Source organism: Pan troglodytes, chromosome 5, assembly GCF_028858775.2.
Source record: "Pan troglodytes isolate AG18354 chromosome 5, NHGRI_mPanTro3-v2.0_pri, whole genome shotgun sequence".
Lineage (NCBI taxonomy): Eukaryota > Metazoa > Chordata > Mammalia > Primates > Hominidae > Pan > Pan troglodytes.
Genome location: NC_072403.2, coordinates 69,996,220 through 70,018,054, shown reverse-complemented (window position 1 = coordinate 70,018,054; position 21,835 = coordinate 69,996,220). Strand labels below are relative to the sequence as shown.

General features: G+C 37.2%; 1 protein-coding gene across 1 annotated transcript in view; it reads left to right on the top strand.

Moving 5' to 3' along the window:
• LOC100609532 (protein eyes shut homolog) overlaps positions 1-21,835 on the top strand; it is a 2,075,858-nt gene that overhangs the window by 1,486,338 nt on the left and 567,685 nt on the right. Inside the window, exon 32 of the mRNA XM_063813139.1 lies at positions 9,653-9,765. Within this exon, the coding sequence (XP_063669209.1) occupies positions 9,653-9,765 (113 nt within the window). The remainder of the gene's footprint in view (positions 1-9,652; positions 9,766-21,835) is intronic.

Genomic DNA, 21,835 nt, shown 5'->3' with positions numbered 1-21,835 from the left:
AATCAATGGTAGCTTGATGGGGATAGAATTGAATCTATAAATTACTTTGGGCAGTATGGCCATTTTAGAATACTGATTCTTCCTATCCTTGAGCATGGAATGTTTTTCCATTTGTTTGTGTCCTCTCTTATTTCCTTGAGCTGTGTTTGGTAGTTCACCTTGAAGAGGTCCTTCACATCGCTTGTAAGTTGTATTCCTAGGTATTTTATTCTCTTTGTAGCAACTGTGAATGGGAGTTCAGTCATGATTTGGCTATTTGTCTGTTATTAGTGTATAGGAATACTTGTGATTTTTGCACATTGATATTGCATCCTGAGACTTTGCTGAAGTTGTTTATCAGCTTCTGGAGATTTTGGGCTGAGACGATGGGGTTTGCTAAATATTCAATCACATCATGGGCAAACAGAGACAATTTGACTCCCTCTTTTCCTAACTGAATACCCTGTATTTCTTTATCTTGCCTCATTGCCCTGGCCAGAACTTCCAATACTATATTGAATAGGTGTGGTGAGAGAGGGCATCCTTGTCTTGTGCCGGTTCTCAAAGGAAATGTTTCCAGTTTTTGCCCATTCAGTATGATATTGGCTGTAAGTTTGTCATTAATTGCTCTTATTATTTTGAGATACTTTCCATCAGTACCTAGTTTATTGAGAGTTTTTAGCATGAAGGGTTGTTGAATATTTTTTAAGGCATTTTCTGCATCTATTGAGATAATCATGTGGCTTTTGTCATTGGTTCTGTTTATGTGATGGATTACACTTATTGATTTGCGTATGTTGAACCAGCCTTGCATCCCAGGGATGAAGCCGACTTGATCGTGGTAGATAAGCTTTTTGATGTGTGGCTGGATTCAGTTTGCCAGCATTTTATTGAGGGTTTTCTCATCGATGTTCATAGGGATATTGGCCTGAAATGTTCTTTTTGTGTATGTGTCTCTGCCAGGTTTTCATATCAGGATGATGCTGTCCTCATAAAATGAGGTAGGGAGGTTTCCCTTTTTATCCATTGTTTGGAATAGTTTCAGAAGGAATGGTACCAGCTCCTTTTTGCGGATTACACTTATTGATTTGCATATGTTGAACCAGCCTTGCATCCCAGGGATGAAGCTGACTTGATCGTGGTAGAAAAGCTTTTTGATGTGTGGCTGGATTCGGTTTGCCAGCATTTTATTGAGGATTTTCTCATCGACGTTCATAAGGGATATTGGCCTGAAATGTTCTTTTTGTGTATGTGTCTCTGCCAGGTTTTTGTATCAGGATGATACTGTCCTCATAAAATGAGTTTGGGAGGTTTCCCTTTTTTTCCATTGTTTGCAATAGTTTCAGAAGGAATGATACCAGCTCCTCTTTGTACCTCTGGTAGAATTTGGCTGTGAATCCATCTGATCCTGGACGTTTTTGGTTGGTAGGCTATTAGTTACTGCCTCAATTTCAGAAGTTATTATTCAGGGATTTGACATCTTCCTTGTTTATTCTTAGGAGTGTGTATGTGTCCAGAAATTTATTCATTTCTTCTAGATTTTCTAGTTTATTTGTGTAGAGGTGTTTATAGTATTCTCTAATGGTAGTTTGTATTTCTGTGAAATCGGTGGTGATATCCCCTTTATCATTTTTTATTGTGTCTATTTGATTCTTCTCTCTTTTCTTCTTTATCAGTCTGGCTGGTGGTGTATCTAGTTTGTTGATCTTTTCAAAAAACCAGCTCCTGAATTCATTGATTTTTTGAAGGGTTTTTCATGTTTATATCTCCTTCAGTTCTGCTCTGATCTTAGTTATTTCTTGTCTTCTGCTAGCTTTTGAATGTGTTTGCTCTTGCTTCTCTAGTTCTTTTAATTGTGATATTAGGCTGTCAATTTTAGATCTTTCCTACTTTCTCCTGTGGGCATTTATTGCTATAAATTTCCCTCTACACACTGCTTTAAATGTGTCCCAGAGATTCTGTTGTGTCTTTCTTCTCATTGGTTTCAAAGAACATCTTTATTTGTGCCTTAATTTTGTTATTTACCCAGTCACTCAGGAGCAAGTTGTACAGTTTCCTTTAGTTGTGCAGTTTTGAATGTGTTTCTTAATCCTGACTTGTAATTTGATTGCACCATGGTTTGAGAGACTGTGTGTTATCATTTTTTTCTTTTGCATTTGCTGAGGAGTGTTTTACTTCCAATTATATGGCCAATTTTAGAATAAGTGTGATGTGATGCTTATTAATTTTCTGTCTCATTCATCTAATATTGACGGTGGGGTGTTAAAGTCTCCCACTATTATTATGTGGGAGTCTAAGTCTCTTTGTAGGTCTCTAAGAACTTGCTTTATAAATCTGGGTGCTCCTGTATTGGTTGCATATATATTTAGGATAGTTAGCTCTTCCTGTTGCATTAATCCCTTTACCATTATGTAATGCCCTTCTTTGTCTCTTTGGATCTTTGTTGGTTTGAAGTCTGTTTTATCAGAAACTAGGATTGCAACCCCTGCTTTTTTTTTTTTTTTTTTTTTTTTTTTTTTTTTTTTGCTTTCCATTTGTTTAGTAAATCTTCCCACATCCCTTTATTTTGAGCCTGTGTGTGTCTCTGCACATGAAATGGGTCTCCTGAATACAGCACAGCGAAGGGTCTTGACTCTTTGTCCAAATTGCCAGTCTGTGTCTTTTAATTGGGGCATTTAGCCCGTTTACATTTAAGGTTAGTGTTGTTATGTGTGAATTTGATCCTGTCATTATGATTCTTGCTGGTTATTTTGCCCATTAGTTGATGCAGTTTCTTCATAGCATCAATGGTCTTCACAATTTGGTATGTTTTTGCAGTGGCTGGTACCGGTTGTTCCTTTCCATGTTTAGTGCTTCCTTCAGGAGCTCTTGTGTGGCAAGCTTGGTGGTGACAAAATCTCTCAGCATTTGCTTGTCTGTAATGAATTTTATTTCTCCTTCACTTACGAAGCTTAGGTTGGCTGGATATGAAATTCTCGACTGAAAATTCTTTTCTTTAAGAATGTTGAATATTGGTCCCCACCCTCTTCTGCCGAGAGATCCATCATTAGTCTGATGGGCTTCCTTTTGTGGGTAACCCGACCTTTCTCTCTGGCTGCCCTTAACATTTTTGCCTTCTTTTCAACCTTGGTGAATCTGACAATTATGTGTCTTGGGGTTGCTCTTCTCGAGGAGTATCTTTGTGGTGTTCTCTGTTTTTCCTGAATTTGAATGTTGGTCCGCCTTGTTAGGTTGGGGAAGTTCTCCTGGATAATATCCTGCAGAGTGTTTTCCAATTTGGTTCCATTCTCCCCATCATTTTCAGGTACAACAATCAAACCTAAATTTGGTATTTTCACATAGTCCCACATTTCTTGGAGACTTTGTTCATTTCTTTTCACTCTTTTTTCTCTAATCTTGTCTTCTTGCTTTATTTCATTGAGTTGATCTTCAATCTCTGATATCCTTTCTTCTGCTTGATCGATTTGGCTGTTGCAACTTGTGTATGCTTCACGAAGTTTTCTTGCTGTGTTTTTCAGCTCCATCAGGTCATTTATGTTCTTCTCTAAACTGGTTATTCTAGTTAGCAATTCGTTTAACCTGTTTTTAAGGTTCTTAGCTTCCTTGCATTGTGTTAGGACATGCTCCTTTAGCTCAGAGGAGTTTGTTATTACCTACCTTCTGAAGCCTACTTCTTCCAATTCATCAAACTCATTGTTCATCCAGTTTTGTTCCCTTGCTGCAAGGAGTTGTGATCCTTTGGAGAAAAAGAGGCATTCTGGTTTTTGGAATCTTCAGCCTTTTGCACTGGTTTCTCCCCATCTTCGTGGATTTATCTATCTTTGGTTTTTGATGTTGGTGACCTTCAGATGGGATCTCTGAGTGGACGTCCTTTTTGTTGATGTTGATGTTATTACTTTCTGTTTGTTAGTTTTCTTTCTAACAGTCAGTTCCCTCTGCTACTGGTCTGCTGGAGTTTGCTGGAGGTCCACTCCAGATCCTGTTTTCCTTGGTATCACCAGCAGAGGCTGCAGAACAGCAAAGATTTCTGTCTGTTCCTTCCTCTGGAAGCTTCGTCCCGAGGGGCACCAGCCAGATGCCAGCCAGAGCTCTCCTATATGAGATGCCTGTCAGCCCCTACTGGGAGATGTCTCCTAGTCAGGATACACAGGGGTCAGGGACCCACTTGAGGAGGCAATCTGTCCCTTAACAGAGCTCAAACGATGTGCTGGGAGATTTGCTGCTCTCTTTAGAGTAGTCAGTCAGGGATATTTAAGCCTGCTGAAGCTGCCCCCACAGCCACCCTTTCCCCTAGTTGCTCTGTCCCAGGGAGATGGGGATTTTATCTATAAGTCCCTGACTGGGGCTGATACCATTTGTTCAGAGATGCCCTGCCCAGAGAGGAGGAATCTAGAGATGCAGTCTGGCCACAGCACCCTTGCTGAGGTGCAGTGGGCTCCACGCAGTTCCAACTTACCAGTGGCTTTGTTTACACTGTGAGGGTAAAACCACCTACTCAAGCCTCAGTAATGGCCGATGCCCCTCCCCCCACCAAGCTCCAGCATCCTAGGTCAACCTCAGATGGCTGTGCTGGCAGCAAGAATTTCAGGCCACTGGATCTTAGCTTGTTGGGCTCCGTTGGGGTGGGACCTGCTGAGCCAGAGCACTTGGCTCCCTGGTTTCAGCCCCCTTTGCAGGGGAGTGAATGCTTCCTTCTCGCTGGCATTCCAGGTGCCACTGGGGTATGAAAAAAAAAAAAAAAACAACCTTCTGCAGCTAGCTCAGTGTCTTCCCCAAAAGGCTGCCCAGTTTTGTGCTTGAAACCCAGGGCCCTGGTAGCATAGGCACCAGAGGGAGTCTCCTGGTCTGCCGGTTGTGAAGACTGTGGGAAAAGCACAGTATCTAAGCCAGAGTGCACCGTTCCTCCCAATATAGTCTCTTATGGCTTCCCTTGGCTAGGGGAGGGAAATCTCCTGACCACTTGTGCTTCCCGGGTGAGCCGACACCCCATCCTGCTTTGGCTTGCTGTGGGCTGTACCCACTGTCCAACCAGTCCCAATGAGATGAACTAGGTACCTCATTTGGAAATGCAGAAACCACCTGCCTTCTGCATTGATCTTGCTGGGAGCTGCACACCAGAGCTGTTCCTATTCAGCCATCTTGCCAGCAAGCTCGAGAATTCTGTTTTTATTATTAATGCTTAGTACCATGAATTATATTCCTAGTGCTATGATTTGGCATACTACATTGCCATTTTACACTGTTTAGAAATAACCAGGAGTTATTTGTCCTGGATTAATAATAAGAACTATATTTGAGAAATCACAGCAGCACGTGACTACAATTTTTTAAATGAAGATACCATGCAATGGTACCATTCTTATAATCTAATGCAGATAATTATTTCTTGTCTTTAATCTATTATATATATTTTACATTACAAATTGTCATATGAATTGTGTATCTTTGTTTCCCTTCTATTACTTTTAAGACTCCTGTCCCAGAAACCTAATTAACCTGATTATTATAAACACAAATTCAAGGAAAAAAGGTTTCCCAACACTAGAAATGATCTAAAAACCATGTGCTTTAGAGTTTAGTATTAAGGCTCAGTATTTGAGTTCAGGTTTCACTTATGTTTTACAAAATGAAATGTTAATATATACTTTATTAATTTTCATAAATTATTTTTATTTAAAAAACTAAATACATGAAATAAAAATCAAAAACAGTATCTACTATCAACTATCACCATTATAAAAACAAGAACCTTTGAAATAAATGAAGATTGGATAAATTTAGCCTTACAGAAAATTTGTTCTTTTGATTTCTAACTTTGAGCTTTTAAATTATACTTTTATATAAATGATAAATTCAACGTGGTTCCAGCACTTAAAGTACACAAAAAAAATTCAGTCCAGTCTTCCCATTTTGGTCACTCATATGCTCAGTTCCCTTTCTCTCTCTCTCTTTTTTTTCACCTTTTAAAATATGTTTTTTCTTTTAACTTCTATTTTAAGTTCAGGAGAACATGTGCAGGTTTATAGGTAAACTGTTGTCCTGGGGGTTTGTTGTACAGATTATTTCATCATTCAGGTATTAAGCCTAGTACATATTAGTTACTTTTCCTCATCCTCTCCCTTCTCCCACCCTCTACCCTCCAATAGGCAATAGACCTAGTGCATGTTGTTCACCTCTATGTATCCAGCTATTCTCATCCTTTAGCTTCCACTTCTAAGTGAGAACATGTGGTATTTGATTTTCTTTTTCTGTATTAGTTTCCTAAGGATAATGGCCTCTGGCTCCATCCATGTCCCTGCAATAGACATGTTTTTGTTCTTTTTCATGGCTGTGTAGTATTCCATTGTGTCTATGTACATTTTCTTTATCCAATCTATTATTGATGGGTATTTTGGTTGATTCCATGTCTTTGCTATTGTGAATAGTGTTGCAGTGAACATATATGTGTATGGTCTTTATTATAGAATGATTTATATTCATTTGGGTGTGTACCCAGTGATGGGATTGCTGGGTCGAATGGTATTTCAGTCTTTAAGTCTTTGAGGAATTGCTACATTGCCATCCACGATGGCTGGACTAATTTACACACCCACCAATGGTGTATAAGCATTCCTTTTTCTCCACAATCTTGCCAGCATCTGTTATTGTTTTTTGTGTTTTTTTTTTACTTTTAATAAATAGCCATTTGGACTAGTGTGAGATGGTATCTCATTGTGGTTTTGATTTGCATTTAATTAGTGATGTTGAGGATTTTTTTTTTTCATGGAGTCTTGCTGTGTCACCAGGCTGGAGGGCAGTGGCATGATCTCGGTTCACTGCAACCTCCTCCTCCAAGGTTTAAGCAATTCTCTTGCCACAGCCTCCCGAGTAGCTGGGACTACAGGTGTGCACCACCATGCCCAGCTAAGCTTTGTATTTTTAGTTGAGACAGGGTTTCACCATGTTGGCCAGGATGGTCTTGATCTCTTGACCTCATGATCCACGTGCCTCGGCCTCCCAAAGTGCTGGGATTACAGGCATGAGCTACCGTGCCTGGCTGAGCTTTTGTTTTTTTACATGATTTTTGGCCACGTGTCTGTCTTCTTTTGAAAAGTGTCTGTTCATGTCCTTTGCTCACATTTTTATAAGGTTGTTTGTATATTTAAAGTGAAAAAAAGTGGGAATTTATTTGGAAGCTAAATAACTATTCCGAACAGTACTGCAAAAAGATAATGTGTGATAGAACTAGAGAGTGGTCAGTCTATTAAAACATAAGAAATGAAGAAATTTTGAATTTACTCAAATGTAAAGGCTAATGGCTGGGAAATTTTTTCTTGCCATTTTTCAAAGCCCAAGGTGAATAAATTAATATGCATTTTTAATTCATAATGTGTGAGTGAAATTGAATTATAGAATTCTGAGAAGTATCTCAATAGAGTAATCATAGAGTCATTTCCTTTATAGACCATTTTTCATGGCTCTTTAATGTGTTTATATTAATTTAAACATTATCAGTTTCCCCTTTTTTTATCCCTATGAATAATAAGGATCTTAACAGAGAAAAATATGTACTGCAATGTAAACATACTTTTATGCCATTGCTGAGCTATGTCAGATTTAAGTTTGAACATTCACTATCATTATAATCAAAAGCATTTTTATAAGATCATTTTTTTTAATAGTAAACTATAATATTTCAGGAGACATAGTCATAAACTTTATTTTTAAATTAAGTATATAACTGCAGTAAAAATAAGAATTAAATCTAAAAATTAAAAACATTAATAAAGCTAGAGAAACTTTAGCAATGACAAATCAGTACTTTCCCAACTGCAGCATATAAAAGCCAAATGCTTCTATTAAATAGTTTCTTTGGAATCTACTTGACTTGTTTGTAAACTTACTGTGTGAAATATTGTTTTATTTTCTAGTTCAGTCATTTTTGACATTTGACAGAGTATTACCAGGTGAGAGTCTTTGCAGTAAATTTGAGCCTATAGCAAACTTTCAAAGGTTCTAAACTATGATTTAAAAAGTGAAATATATTAATCCTGAAATTTCTAAACAAGACAAAGGCCTTATTCTATTATTTATAATATATTCAATAAGATACAAAGTCTTGAGATGCAAATAGTGTATAATTTTAATTCAAAAATTAAGATAACTAATATATTTTTCAGTGTGTAAGTTTAATGGTTTCTCTGGTCATAATTTGGTTCACCTAAGCTTGAAATTTTTAGTAATATTAAGAGCTTATCAGAGGGCAGAATCTGAATGAATGCTCATTTCTAACTATTAAATTCTGAGCTGTATTCACTTTTACTTTCTCTTTTTCTCATAAATATACATTTAGATACACATGTAATTACTAGTATAATATTGTATGCTCATAATGATTAGGTTATTTTTGTTCACCAAATTGAATGTTCTTCAATGTACTTCTCTTCTTGTTCTTGGACCCTTAGTATCTTTTTGTTATCATTTTTCCCCAACTTATTCCTAAGGAGGACAGGCTGCAGAACACAAAAGACATGTAAAATATATCACAAATCTTTATAGATTACTTTGTTAGCTTTGGTCCCTAGAAGAGCAATTCTTCTTAATGTTTTGATATCTGCAGATAAGGCAAGGTAACTGATGTCTGAGAGAAAAAACTGCAAGAAACAGGCCAAAGATGGAAAAATGTAGTGCCTTGATGGGAAGGATGAGTGTATTAGCTTTTCTTCTATTTTTCATTGATAATTTACTGTAATTATGTAATTTTTTCTTTAAGTATTGGTGACTATGTAATCTATACAGTACCTATATATCTTAATATATAGGCATGAGTAACTTTTGATGAATAAGGTGACATTCTTTCCTACTAATTTTTAAAATAAATTTTATTGTATATATTTAAGGTATGGGCCACATGATGTTATGAGATACATGATGTTATGAGATACATATGGGTAGTAAAATAGTAACTATAGTGAAGCAAATTAACATCTATTATCACATATAGTTACCCATTTTTCATCTGTGTGTAGCAAGAGCAGCTAAAATCTATTCATTCACCAAAAGTCCCAAATACAATGCAATATTTTTAACTATAATCCTCATGTTATACATTAGGTCTGTAGATTTGTTTATTCTAAATATCTGATGCTTTGTATCTCTTGACCTAAATCTGCACATTTTTTCCCCACCCACAGCCTCAGACCTTGCTTGGCTTTATAACCACAGATTTGGTCTCTATTTCTGTGTATTTGAGTTCATTTTGTTAGAGTCTACCTATAAGTGAGATAATCACATATGTTTGTGTCTAACTTATTTCACTTAGCATAATATCTTTCAGTTTCATCCAGGTTGTAACAAATGGCAGGATTTCCTTCTTTTATAAGGTTGAATAGCATTGTGTTTGTGTGTACACAAACATAAGTTCTTTTAACTTTGCCCATGTTCATTGCAGCATTATTCATAATAGCCAAGATATGGAAAAATCCGATTACTTTTTGGATTGATACTTATGAAAATATTTGAATTACTGTACTATAAATAAGTTGAATAAATCAAATCAGCCTCCAAATCCAGTTGCACACCCTGACCAGTTTGAAGCAAGAATAATATATTCAAGAAAATCATTTAAATTCTCTCTACTTCTCTCTCTCTCTCTCTCTCTCTCTCTCTCTCTCTCTCTCTCTCTCTCTCTCAGATGCCTGTACCAGTCAAGAATTTTACTGGCTGCATAGAAGTTATAGAAATAAATAACTGGAGATCTTTCATTCCATCCAAGGCAGTGAAAAACTATCACATTAACAATTGCAGGTAAAATAGCAGTAGTGATTTTTCTAATAACTTGTTCAAATAACCACACCAAAAGATATCATTTCCAATTGAAATAATCTAATGAAGGCTGCACTATATTTCGTTTCTTTGTTTTTGCTTCACATTCCTACATTCTACTTCACTCTTTTACAGTTTATTGAATTTTTAAGTTATATCCCAATTAAGATGGACCATTACTTATAAAGGGTATCTTTTTTGTGCTATATAAAATATACCATCCAACAAATAATGAGTCACAATCAGAAAACATCCTCTATCAGAGTTAGTTTAAAAATGAAGCATGCTGACAAGCATGCCTGTGTTATATTGTGTGGAGTGCTAAAATACATTCTTTTTCCAAATTATCACTCTCAAAAAGTTGTCCTTGTTCTTCAGTTTCCATTATGGGAGACGTATTTCTTTCAGACTCTGCTTCTGGATACAGAAATCTCCAAACATGGCTTTGAATTGGGTGAACTAAAGAGATAACACATTTGAGACAATATTAGTCATTCATGCATTGGTAAGAAGTGGCTAAAATTTTGTTTCTTCCCTGTTATTAAGAGGGAACTCAGACAATTAAAATGACCCCTTATAAAAGGGGTTATTTTGGGAGTATTATGGTAAATTGGAAACGCAGAAGTAAGATAGCATGGTGAGGTGGGTTATTTGATCACAGGACAGCATAAAAGCTCACATCTTAATCAATGTGAGGTCGCTCCTCATGCAAGCCCAGAGAAGCTCTAGCCATCTGGATTTTTGGACCCTCTTTTCCTTTAGAAGCCCTGTGGGATGACTTGAGCCTCACAGTTTTGATTTGCATTTCCCTAATTATTAATGTTATTGAGCATCTTTTCATGTATATATTGGATATTTGTATATCTTCTCTTGAGACATTTCTATTTGATTTTTTGTCCATTTTTGAATTGGATTGTTTCTTTGTTGTTTAGTCTTAGGAGTTCTCTATATATTCTGAATATTAATCCCTTATCAGATATATGATTTGCAAGTCTTTTCTTCCATTCTGAGTTGTCTTTTTACTCTGTTAATATCTTTTGATGCACAATTTCTTTTTAGTTTTCATGAAGTCTAATGTCTGTTTTTTCTTTTATTGCCTGTGCATTTGGTGTCATATCCATATCCAAGAAATAACTGCCAAATTCTATGTTGTGAGCCTTTTTCCCTATGTTTTCTACTAAAAGCTTTAAAGTTTCAGCTTTTTAATCCATTTTTAGTTAATTATTGTATATGGTGTTAGGTAAGGGTCCAACTATTTGGGTCATTCTGTTGTATGTGGATATCCAGTTTCTCCAACACCATATGTTCACAAGACCAGACCATTCTTCCCCCATTGAATGTATGTGGCACCCTTGTCAAAAATCATATACATAAGGGTTTATTTCTGGGCTTCTCATTCTACTCCATTAGTCAATATGTTGGTCTTTATGCCAATACAAAAAGGTTTTAATTACAAAGGTAGCATTGTAATTAAGTTTTGAAACAGTAAATGTGAGACCACCAGTCTTGTTATTTTTCAAGATTGTTTTGTATGTTCAGAGTACATTGAGATTCTACAGAACTTTTAAGTGGATTATTTTTTTATTTCTGCAAAAAAAAAAAAAATCACTGGGATTTTGCTGGGGATTGCACCAAATCTGTATATCACTTTTTTCCAATTCATAAACATGAGATGTGATTTCATTTATTTATGTCTTTATTTCTTTCAGCAATGTTTAGTTGTTTCCATTGTAGAAGACATTCACTGCTTTGGTTAAGTCAACCAAAAGTAAACTGCATTTCTACCCACTAAGCATGAGCAATCTGAAAAAGTAATTACAAAATCAATTTTATTTACAATATCATCAACTAAGTTCAGTTAATTGAGTCTTCTTTTTATTTTCCTTAATCCATCTAACTAAAGATTTGTCAGTTTTGTTGAGTTTTTCAAACAACCAACTTTGTTATCATCAATGTCATCTCTACTTTGGGTTTAGATTGTTCTTTCTTCTTTTTTAGCTTCTTAAGTTTTAGTTAACTTGTTGAATTTGAGATCTTTCTTATTTTTTAACACAAGCATTAATGGCTATGAATTTCCCCCTTACCACTGCTTTCACTGCATCTCGTACATTTTGGTGTGTGTTGTATTTTCATTTTTATTTGTCTCTATTTTCTACTTTCCATTATAATTTATTTCTTGATCCTTTGGTTGTTAAAAAGAATGTTGTTTAGTTTCCACAAATTTATAAATTTTCTGGTTTTACTTCTGTTATTGATTTTCAACTTTAACCATTGTGATCAGAAAAGATAATTTATATGACATATGTCCTTCCATCTATTGAGATTTAATTTGTGGCCTAACATATAGTCTATCCTGGAAAATGTTCCACATGCTTTTAAGAATGTGTATGCTGTTGTTGTTGTGTAGTATACTCTGTGTATGTCTGTTAGATCTAGTTGGTTTATTGTGTTAAGTCCTCTATTTCCTTACTTATCTTTTACATCGTTGCTCTATTAATTATTGAGAGTGGCTATTTAATTCTCCACTATTATTGTACAATTGTCTATTTCTCCCTTAAATTCTGTCTTTTTTGCTTCATATATTTTGATAATCTGTAATCAGCTGTCTAAATGTTTATATGCCAGGTCTGTCCCACAGAAGCTGACCCAGTGACAGATGAAAGACGTACAGGGACACAGATATTTTGCCTGTCAGTGTGGCTAAGGGGCTCTGCTGTCAGAGTCTGCAGCATCGGCCTCAAAAGCTGGTGAAGTTCACGTTTATTTAGTGCAGATTAAATGACAAAGGTCTCCAGTAAACACCACTAGAGGGTAATTAACATTGCCACATTGCCAAACCCCTGAGTAGAGAGCAATCATTCACCCACGATGATCAAAAGTTGGTCTTAGGACCACATGGGTAAACAAGCTATTTAGATAAACTCCCTTGCATTCCTTTGTATGTACTTTAAGCTATTAACTCAAGGTAAGAGGATTAGGCTGACTTCAGCCGTAACCCTATCCTGAGGCTTTTACAAAACCTACTGACCTTCTAATAAGGTTTGTGTTTATTTTACAATTTTTCCCACCACCCTGACTGAACTCTTGTATCTCCCCCTTTTCTGTTATTTTGCATCAGGCTTTGTTGATTGAAGAGTACAGATGTGTGTAGCAACAGGCCTGTCAGGCATGCTGGTCACTGCTCGTATTCCAGCTTTGAATCCTAGAATTAGTAAATAACATAAGACAAACATGAGTATTATTAGCAACATTCTTTTCCAATCAAGGAGTGACCTGTAGTGTTACTTGGCACTTTAGTTCCATGTGTGCTGTTACTAAGGAACCCCACTGGGGGTATGATAATCTCTCTTGGCCAAGCAGTTGCAATGTTAGAAGCCGGAAGTCGGTGCTTAAGTGTAGCAGGTACCACATGCAGGCAGAGTGAGAGAATTTTAAAAAGGTTAATAAAGCATAGCAAGTAACACATTATCTGGAGTGAATGATGTGTGTGTCTGGAGCAGGATTTGTTCAGCCTCTTGAGTTGTCTTTTTCAGCATGGGGATGCGGGTCCTGTAGGATCCTTTTCTTCATTTCTGGTACTGGGTTGGGTCCTAGCCATGCCATGGTATGGTTTGATGCATCGTGCTGGAATTCAAAGAGGACCTGAGGGGGTGTGAAAACAAGCATATCCTCTTTCTCATGTTAGCAATTCATTTGTACCACACCATTCATTATTGTTTACATCTTTCCATAAAACTGCAGGTTTTATGTCTTGAGAGGTTTTAGCAAAGTGCTTTTCCATAGCTGATTGAAATTTATCTAAATTTTAAAAATTAAGGGTAAATAAGGCTTGTGCTACTAGTGTTGCAGGGTCCTTACTCATACTCCCCCTTTTTTGAGCATATTTTTAAGGATGGAGTGGGCACGTTCTATGGCCTGTCCTTGGGGGTTATTTGAGATGCTTATGGAATGTTGGATATTCCACGTGTGACAAAATTGTTGAAATTGTGAGCTGGCATAAGCTGGACCATTATCAGTTTCAATTTTTGTGGGCTGCCCCATAAATGCAAAAGTTGAAAGGAGATGTTTAATGACATATCGGGTGGACTCTCCAGGAAGAGCATGTGCACTAATTAGATAAGTGTTGGTATCAATTGATCCATGTACATATCTAAGTTTCCAAATTTAGGGATGTGTGTAACATCTGTTTGCCATAACTGATTAGAGGACTAGAACCCTCTAGGGTTAACACCTGTTGAAAGAGGGGATGTGCCTGTGAGCTGGCAATCTGGGCATTGCAGGATACTTTGTTTAGCTAGTCTCTGGGTAAGTTGAAATGGTTTAGATAAGTTTCTCCAGTTTTGGTGGAAGAATTGATGTGATTGGGTGGCTTGGTCAAGCAGTGACGTCACAACCTGAAGGTCTGGTTGATCATTGCCATAAGCCAATAAACCGGGCAGTGAGCTGTGGGCTCGAATGTGTGTAATAAAAATAGGATGTGTACGTTGATTTAGCAATTGGTGAAGTCAGAGAAAAAGTGCACACAGGGTGTGCTTTACAGTGGACTTAATTAGCGCTGTCTCAAGGTTCTGCAGTAAATAAACAGAGTAAGCGGAGTCACTAACAATATTGATGGGCTGAGCGGAAAAAGTCTCCAAAGCCAATATTAAGGCCCCAACCTCAGCTTTTTGAGTGCTAGTAAACCCAGAACAATGGAGGAAATTATGTGGTCTCCACCAAATGGCCACTTTCCCATGTTTACCAGAACCGTCAGTAAACAGTGTTAAAGCATTAGGTATGGGGGAGTGAACTATTTTTGTAGGTAACATCACAGAAGTACCAGATAAGAACTGAAGGGGTTTATCAGCAGGAAGGGCAAGGTCTATATGGCCTGCGTAATCAGAGAGGGCTATTTGCAGATCTATAGATAATGGCAATACTGCTTCAAATTGCTTTTTACTTAAAGGAATCCTGATGGTATCAGGATCATAACCTAGCAACCGATTGCATTGTCTGAAGCCTGAATATATGACTTTACTGATTATAGGGAAAGAGTGTTTTAGTTCCGGTATGTGAGCAAAAAACCCATTCTAGAAAGCATAGTACTGGGGCCATCTGTCCTATTAACCCTGTAGGGTAGTGTTTAGTGGGAAAAATAAACAATTGAATTGAATAGACTGGGTCTATGCAATCTCGTTGCCTGTGAGAAATGGTCTGTTCTGTTTCCTTGATTTTCCTTTTTGCCACAGGAGTTAAATACCTGGGAGAATCCAGGGCTCAATTGCCCTTTAAGATAGAAAACAGATTTTGCAACCTATCAGTAGGTAGGCCCAAGGTGGGCCGAAGCCAGTTAATATCGCCTAGTAAATTCTGATAATCATTTAAGGTACGTAAGTTTTTCGTATTTAATTTAAGCTTTTGAGGTCTTACTGACCAGGAAGTTAGTATGTACCCAAGATATTTCCAAGGAGGAGACATCTGTAATTTTTCAGGTGCAATCATTAAATCTCTTAACTGTGTATTCTTTATGACAGAGGTATCTAACTTTGAAAGTACTGGCTCTGTTGAGGCTGCTAGTAAAACATCATCCATAAAATGAATAACCTTGCAATCAGAAAATTCTTTTCTACTAGAGAGCAAAGCTTGATTTACATGATACTGACACATGGTAGGACTGTTTAGCATCCCTTGAGGACACCCTTTTTAATGAAATCAGCAACCTGGCTTTTCATTATTGATAGCCAGTATTGTAAACGCAAATCTTTCTCTGTCCTGTTCTGCTAATGGAATGGTATAGAAGCAGTCAATAAAGATTGTAGGCCAATCTTGAGGAATCACTGCGGTGGAGGGAAGGCCCTGTTGAAGGGGCCCTATAGGTTGCAAATTAGCATTAATAGCACGTAGGTCATGCAAAACCTTCATTTACCAGACTTTTTTGGAATGACAAAAATGGGCGAATTCCAGGGGCTGTTTGATTGTTCCATATGGCTGGCTTTTAATTGCTCCTCAACTAATTCATGGGCTCTTTTTAATTTCTCCCCTCCAGCAGTTACTGTTTTACTTAAATGGGATTTGGAGTCGTTTTAGGAGTAAGGGAGAAATAACAACAGTGGCCATTATCAGAAAGAGGTCTTTTAAATTCTTCAATTTTACTTATATCTTAGCAGAGAATTATACTCTGGGATGTCGCTTGTATACAAGAAACACATGAAATTTTGCCATGGGCTGCCCACAGAGCTAGACGGCAGCACTGTTGCACTTGCCTAGGTGCTGCTTTTTGTCTGTGTTGCTTCTGCCCCCTGCCGCGGCCCCTGTCGGCCTGGGGTGTCATGAGCTTCCCCACCACCGAGCTTTTTCTTCCACCCATCACAAACTTGGCCACGTGGCTCCAGCCTCTAATGCCTTTTCTTATTTTTTTATAAGCATTAAAATAAATGGGTTTATATACCTGATTGCCTTGTTGATCTTGCATTACCAGGCAGGCTAAGAACTCCCCTTCTAATGCCACTTGCCTAAGATAGGGTCCCATAACTAGGGTATCCCTTGTCTTTTTCCCAATTTATTAGAGGAGGGGGCTCAGGCAAACCTCCATTTCCTCTTTGTTATTTTGGCCCGGTGATAGCGTGTCTGAGGGACAAGGAGGTGGTAAGGTAGGTAACAGTTCTTCCTCCTTCTCCTTTTTAGGCTCTTCTGTGTATAATGGGACCAGAGCCAACCTCACCAAAGCCCATAGTGTTAGAGATGATACTGGGACCCACTGCTGATGATGTTAAGATTTCTCCACACTTGTTCCCAGAGCTCTATGTTTAGCATACCTTCTTCTGAAAACCATTGGTTATGGAATACAACAGTTTGCATTAAGTCCCTTAATTGAGCCTGCAAAACTGAGGCTTCACTAGCTTTAAGCAGCTGTTTCAATAATTTTATGTACTGTTTCTGTTGAGCTGATAACTGTTGTCCCATGATGAAATCCTAGCCTGAACAATCCCTGTGAACTTGGAAATCCCAAGCAGGCACCAATGACTTACTGACTGCACAGTCCTTTTCACCTTCGTTTTCAAGGGTTCCATCACAATCACCAGTCCGTTGCAGCATTCCTCACATGAGTCACCACCTGCTGGGGTCTGACCCACAGACCTAGGCTGCACAATGGATGAATAATGTACTCAGACACTGATATTCAGTGAAAGAGTAGGCCAGGGGGCTGTGCCAATCACAGAGTTGTAGCAGCCGCATGCACACTCTGACTAGCTGGCTCTGCAGGCATTTATTCAGCACAGATTTAATGACAAAGGCTTTGAGTTAACACGCCTTTGGGTAATTAATCTGGTCGCCCTCTCCCAGAGAGATCAGTTCTGCGAATGATCAAAGGTTGGTCTTAGGACCACATGAGTAAACAAGCTATGTAGATAAACTCCCTTACATTCCTTTGTACCTACTTTAAGCTATTAACTCAGGGTAAGAGGATTAGGCTGCCTTCACCCATAACCCTATCCTTAGGCTTTTGCAAAACCTTCCGGCCTTCCAAGAAGGTTTGTGTCTATTTTACAATTTTTCCCACCACCCTGACTGAACTCCTACATTTATATATGTTGTTATATCTTCTTGCTGTATTGAGTCTTTTATTAACATATAATGTCCTTCTTTGGTTTTAACATTTTTTAATTTAAAGTCTATTTTGTCTGATATTAAGCTAGCAACCCCTAATCTCTTTTGGTTACTATTTGCATATAATATTTATTTTTTTCCATCCTTTCAGTTTTAATCTATTTAATATTTGTGGTTTTAGATCTAAAGTAAATCTTTGTTAGAGAGGATATAGTTGAAAAAAGTGTTTTTATCCATTCTGCAGGTTTCTGTTTTTTGATTCAAGAGTACAATCATTTATAATTAAAATAATTGCTAAGAAGCTATTTACTTCTGCTATTTTGTGATGTGTTCCTTATTCTTTATAGTTTTTGTCTCTCATTTTTTACATTACCATCCTTTTGTGTTTAGTTTATCTTTTATAGTGAAGTATTTAAAATTTTTTCTAATTTTATTTTGTATATAGCTATTTTCTTTGTAGTTACCATGCGATTAACAGCCTAAAGTCATTAACGCTCTAAGTTGAGTTTATAACAAGAAAAACTCTACTCCTTTAACAGCTCTGTTCCCACTCCTTTTGATTGTTGATGGCACAAAATTACATCTTTATACATAACATCTTTATACCTTGTGTGCCCCCCCAACTAGTAATTTTTGAAATGCATTAGTCTTTTAAATTATTTAGAAAACAAAATATAAAGTTATAAACCAAAGTTATAACACTATTAGAATAATTTTAATGTATTAACCTGTTTAATTATTTAGAAAACAATTATTAGAAATTATTATAAAACAAAAAGTGCATTATAAGCCATTTAACTTTAATAATTGCCTATTAATTTACTCTTATTTCTTCATTCAACATACAGTTACTGTCTATGGTCTTTCATTTCACACTGCAGGATTCCCCTTGAGCATTTCTAGCAAGGAAGGTCCAGTGTTAACAATCTTTCTTAGCTTTTGTTTATCTGGGAATGTCTTAATTTCTACCTATTTTTTTTTTTTTTTGAGACAGAATCTTGCTCTGTTGCCAAGGCTGGAGTGCAGTGGCACTATCTTGGCTCACTGCAACCTCTGCCTCCTGGGTTCAAGTGATTCCACTGCCTCAGCCTCCTGAGTAGCTGGGATTACAGGCACACACAACCACACTTGGCTAATTTTTGTATTTTTAGTAGAGATGGTGTTTCACAATGTTGGCCAGGCTAGTCTCAAGCACCTGACCTCAGGTGATACACCTGCCTCGGCCTCCCAGAGTGCTGGAATTACAGGTGTGAGCCATCACACCCAGCTCTATCTAACTTCTGAAAGGACTGTTTTGTCAAATATAGAATTATTGGTTTACAGAGTTGTTTTCTTTCAGTGTTTTGAATATTTTAAACTTTTGCCTTCTAGCCTGTAAAATTACTGATGAGAAATCTATAATTTTATTGGGATCCTTGTATGTGAAAAGTCATTTTCTTTTGCTGCTTTTAAGATTTTCACTTCGTCTTTAGTTTTCAAAAGTCTGGTTTTAATATGTATCCATGTAGCTCTGAGGTTGTTGTTTTACATGGAGTTTCTTAAAGACTTCTCAAGTCTTCTTTTATAAACCCTTTCCTGGACATGGATGGCCATTTTTAAATTTTCCTCATATATGCAGTTATTTTTGAATGTTCCAATCTTTAATGGCTAGCTTCCAAAAGTGTGAAAAGAGACAAACAATGAGGAGAAAAATAGTTCAAGGTGGTGGGAGTAACAACAATGGGGGGGAAGTGCGACAATGACCACCATCTAGTTCACTGATCATCAGCTCTATTATCAGAAGCAGTAATCAGTGATCAAAGCACAGATGTCTAATATGTGAAGAAGAGGATCCTTTCTGTCCACCATGGCCGTCACAAGCTGTGTGCAGACTACACCAGAAACATGCACACAACTGCCTGCCACATGACTAAGAAGTGGGACGTGTGTGCATGCTACTGTTTTAAGAGCTGAAACTGACCAAAATTAATCACAATTTAATTTAGAAGCCTTCACCTGGAAGGTTGTAAACCTTCAATAGACTTCACTATTTCAAAAATATTCTAGGCCAGGCGTGGTGGCTCATGCCTGTAATCCCAGCACTTTGGGAGGCCCAGGCAGTTGGATCACGAGGTCAGGAGTTCAATACCAGTCTGGCCAATGTGGTGAAACCCCGTCTCTACTAAAAATACAAAAGTTAGCCTGGAGTGGTTGCACACACCTGTAGTCCCAGCTACTCGGGAGGCTGAGGCAGGAGAATTGCTTGAACCCAAGAGGCAGAGGGTGCAGTGGGCCAAGATCACACCATTGCACTCCAGCCTGGACGACAGAGTGAGATTCCATCTCAAAAAAAAAAAAATATATATATATATATATATATATATTCTGCCAGTACAATTGTTGTCTAGGTGGGGAGATAGGTTTACTAGTGCTCTCTACTCTGCCTTATTTCCTTTATTAATTCTTATAAAATGATAAACTCATAAGTTAACATGAATAATATAGCACAGAATGTTTTATGAAAAACAGTTTTACTTTTCCAAAACAAATAAAAGTAATGATAAGAATGGCGCTGTTATATGTATCAGCAAACATATTTAATACCTGCTTTAATAAATACAGCTGGATTCTCATATGTGCTTCTGCATTCAATCTGTCCTGTAATTATTTTGCTGAAGTAGTTGGAGAAATTCTGGCCTCCCAACACATACATATTTTGAAAAGATAGAAGAGTTTTAATAGACTTTTCAAATAATTTAGAGTACCCCTCTTTGATATTATGCCAAAACTTGATAACTAATAAATTGTTAAAGGTGAGTTAAAAAGTGGAATGTAAAACCCAATCAATAGGCATTTTATACTCAATTAAATTAACATTCATTGCTCTATCTGCATTTTGAATGGATCTTTTACTCATGCACAATTTTTTGCTGCCAAAATATTGGTCTCTTGAGTTATTCAGCTCTACCAAAATGTCAACATATATCTTTATAAAATATTTAAAAATAATATTTGTTAATATCCCCTCCAGTCTCATCAGAAAAGTTTTTAAGTATTGTATAGCTGTCATTCTGACCATGGTGGATGACTTACCCAAAATTCTGAAATATGCTTGAAAGTTCGAATTGTAACATTGGCAACAAATGCTGTTAGCTGTTTTCTTTGGAGTGGCAGACCCATTTTCTTTTTTTTTTTTTTTTTGGAGACGGAGTTTGGCTCAGTCAGCCAGGCTGGAGTGCAGTGGCGCGATCTCAGCTCACTGCAAGCTCCGCCTTCTCGGTTCACGCCATTCTCCTGCCTCAGCCTCCTGAGTAGCTGGGACTACAGACGCCCGCCACTGCGCCCCGCTAATTTTTTTCTTTTTATTATTATTATTATATTATTATTATTATACTTTAAGTTTTAGGGTACATGTGCACAATGTGCAGGTTTGTTACATATGTATACATGTGCATGTTGGTGTGCTGCACCCATTAACTAAAAAACCGGCTAATTTTTTAAATATTTTTAGTAGAGACGGGGTTTCACCATGTTAGCCAGGATGGTCTTGATCTCCTGACCTCGTGATCCCCCCGCTTCGGCCTCCTAAAGTGCTGGGATTACAGGCGTGAGCCACCGTGCCCGGCCAGACCCATTTTCTTTTTGAGAAAATGTCTACCCAATAACCCAAGAATGCATAACCATAGCTGAATATTAGTTATTCTTTCATGTAAAACTGTGTTCCACAAAAATTAGCAGCTAGTTGGTCTTACACATCAAAAATGACTCATGCTTCTCCTTGAGGCAATCATCTTACTCCAGCATACAGCAGAAATACATTATGCATACCCCCCTTTTCATCATACACATTATTAAAAAGGTGTGTAATTCATAACTTATATTTGAATAAAGTTAGTGTTACCACTGTTTCAAGTACAATCTTAATTTTTTAAATTAAAGTGATAATACTCTTATCTAGTACAGGTGGTGCCACTATTTGTATCATACTAAGCCATCAGTAGTTTTATCCACTATTATCTTTGACTATCAGTGCAACTATAACCACAGTGAAAAAGTCAAATAACATTTAAATAACCCCCAGATGACACTATGAGAATTGAAGCTCTCCACTAATTTGTCTGGTGGCTCCGTTTACTTGATTATTACAGCAAGGCTCATCTGGACAGATGGTCCTTGGAAGACGACATGTGATGCAGGATTTTATTACAGGGAATGTAGTCTTACCTTACCATTTTATATTAATTATATCACTGAGGTTCTGTTATTGAGAAGCTAAAAGTCCTACTCACATGAAGGAAGTAAGGTGACTATCACCACAAATTATAAATATCTTGCCTGATGCTCAGTGACACATTTTTTAAATTTACCAAAATATTTAAATTTTTAGAATAGCATGATCTATTTCCTCACCTCTTCTTTGCAGTCAGCTTTATGCTGATATAAGAAAATCTAGCAATAGTTCTTAACATAGCATTGACAGAGAAAC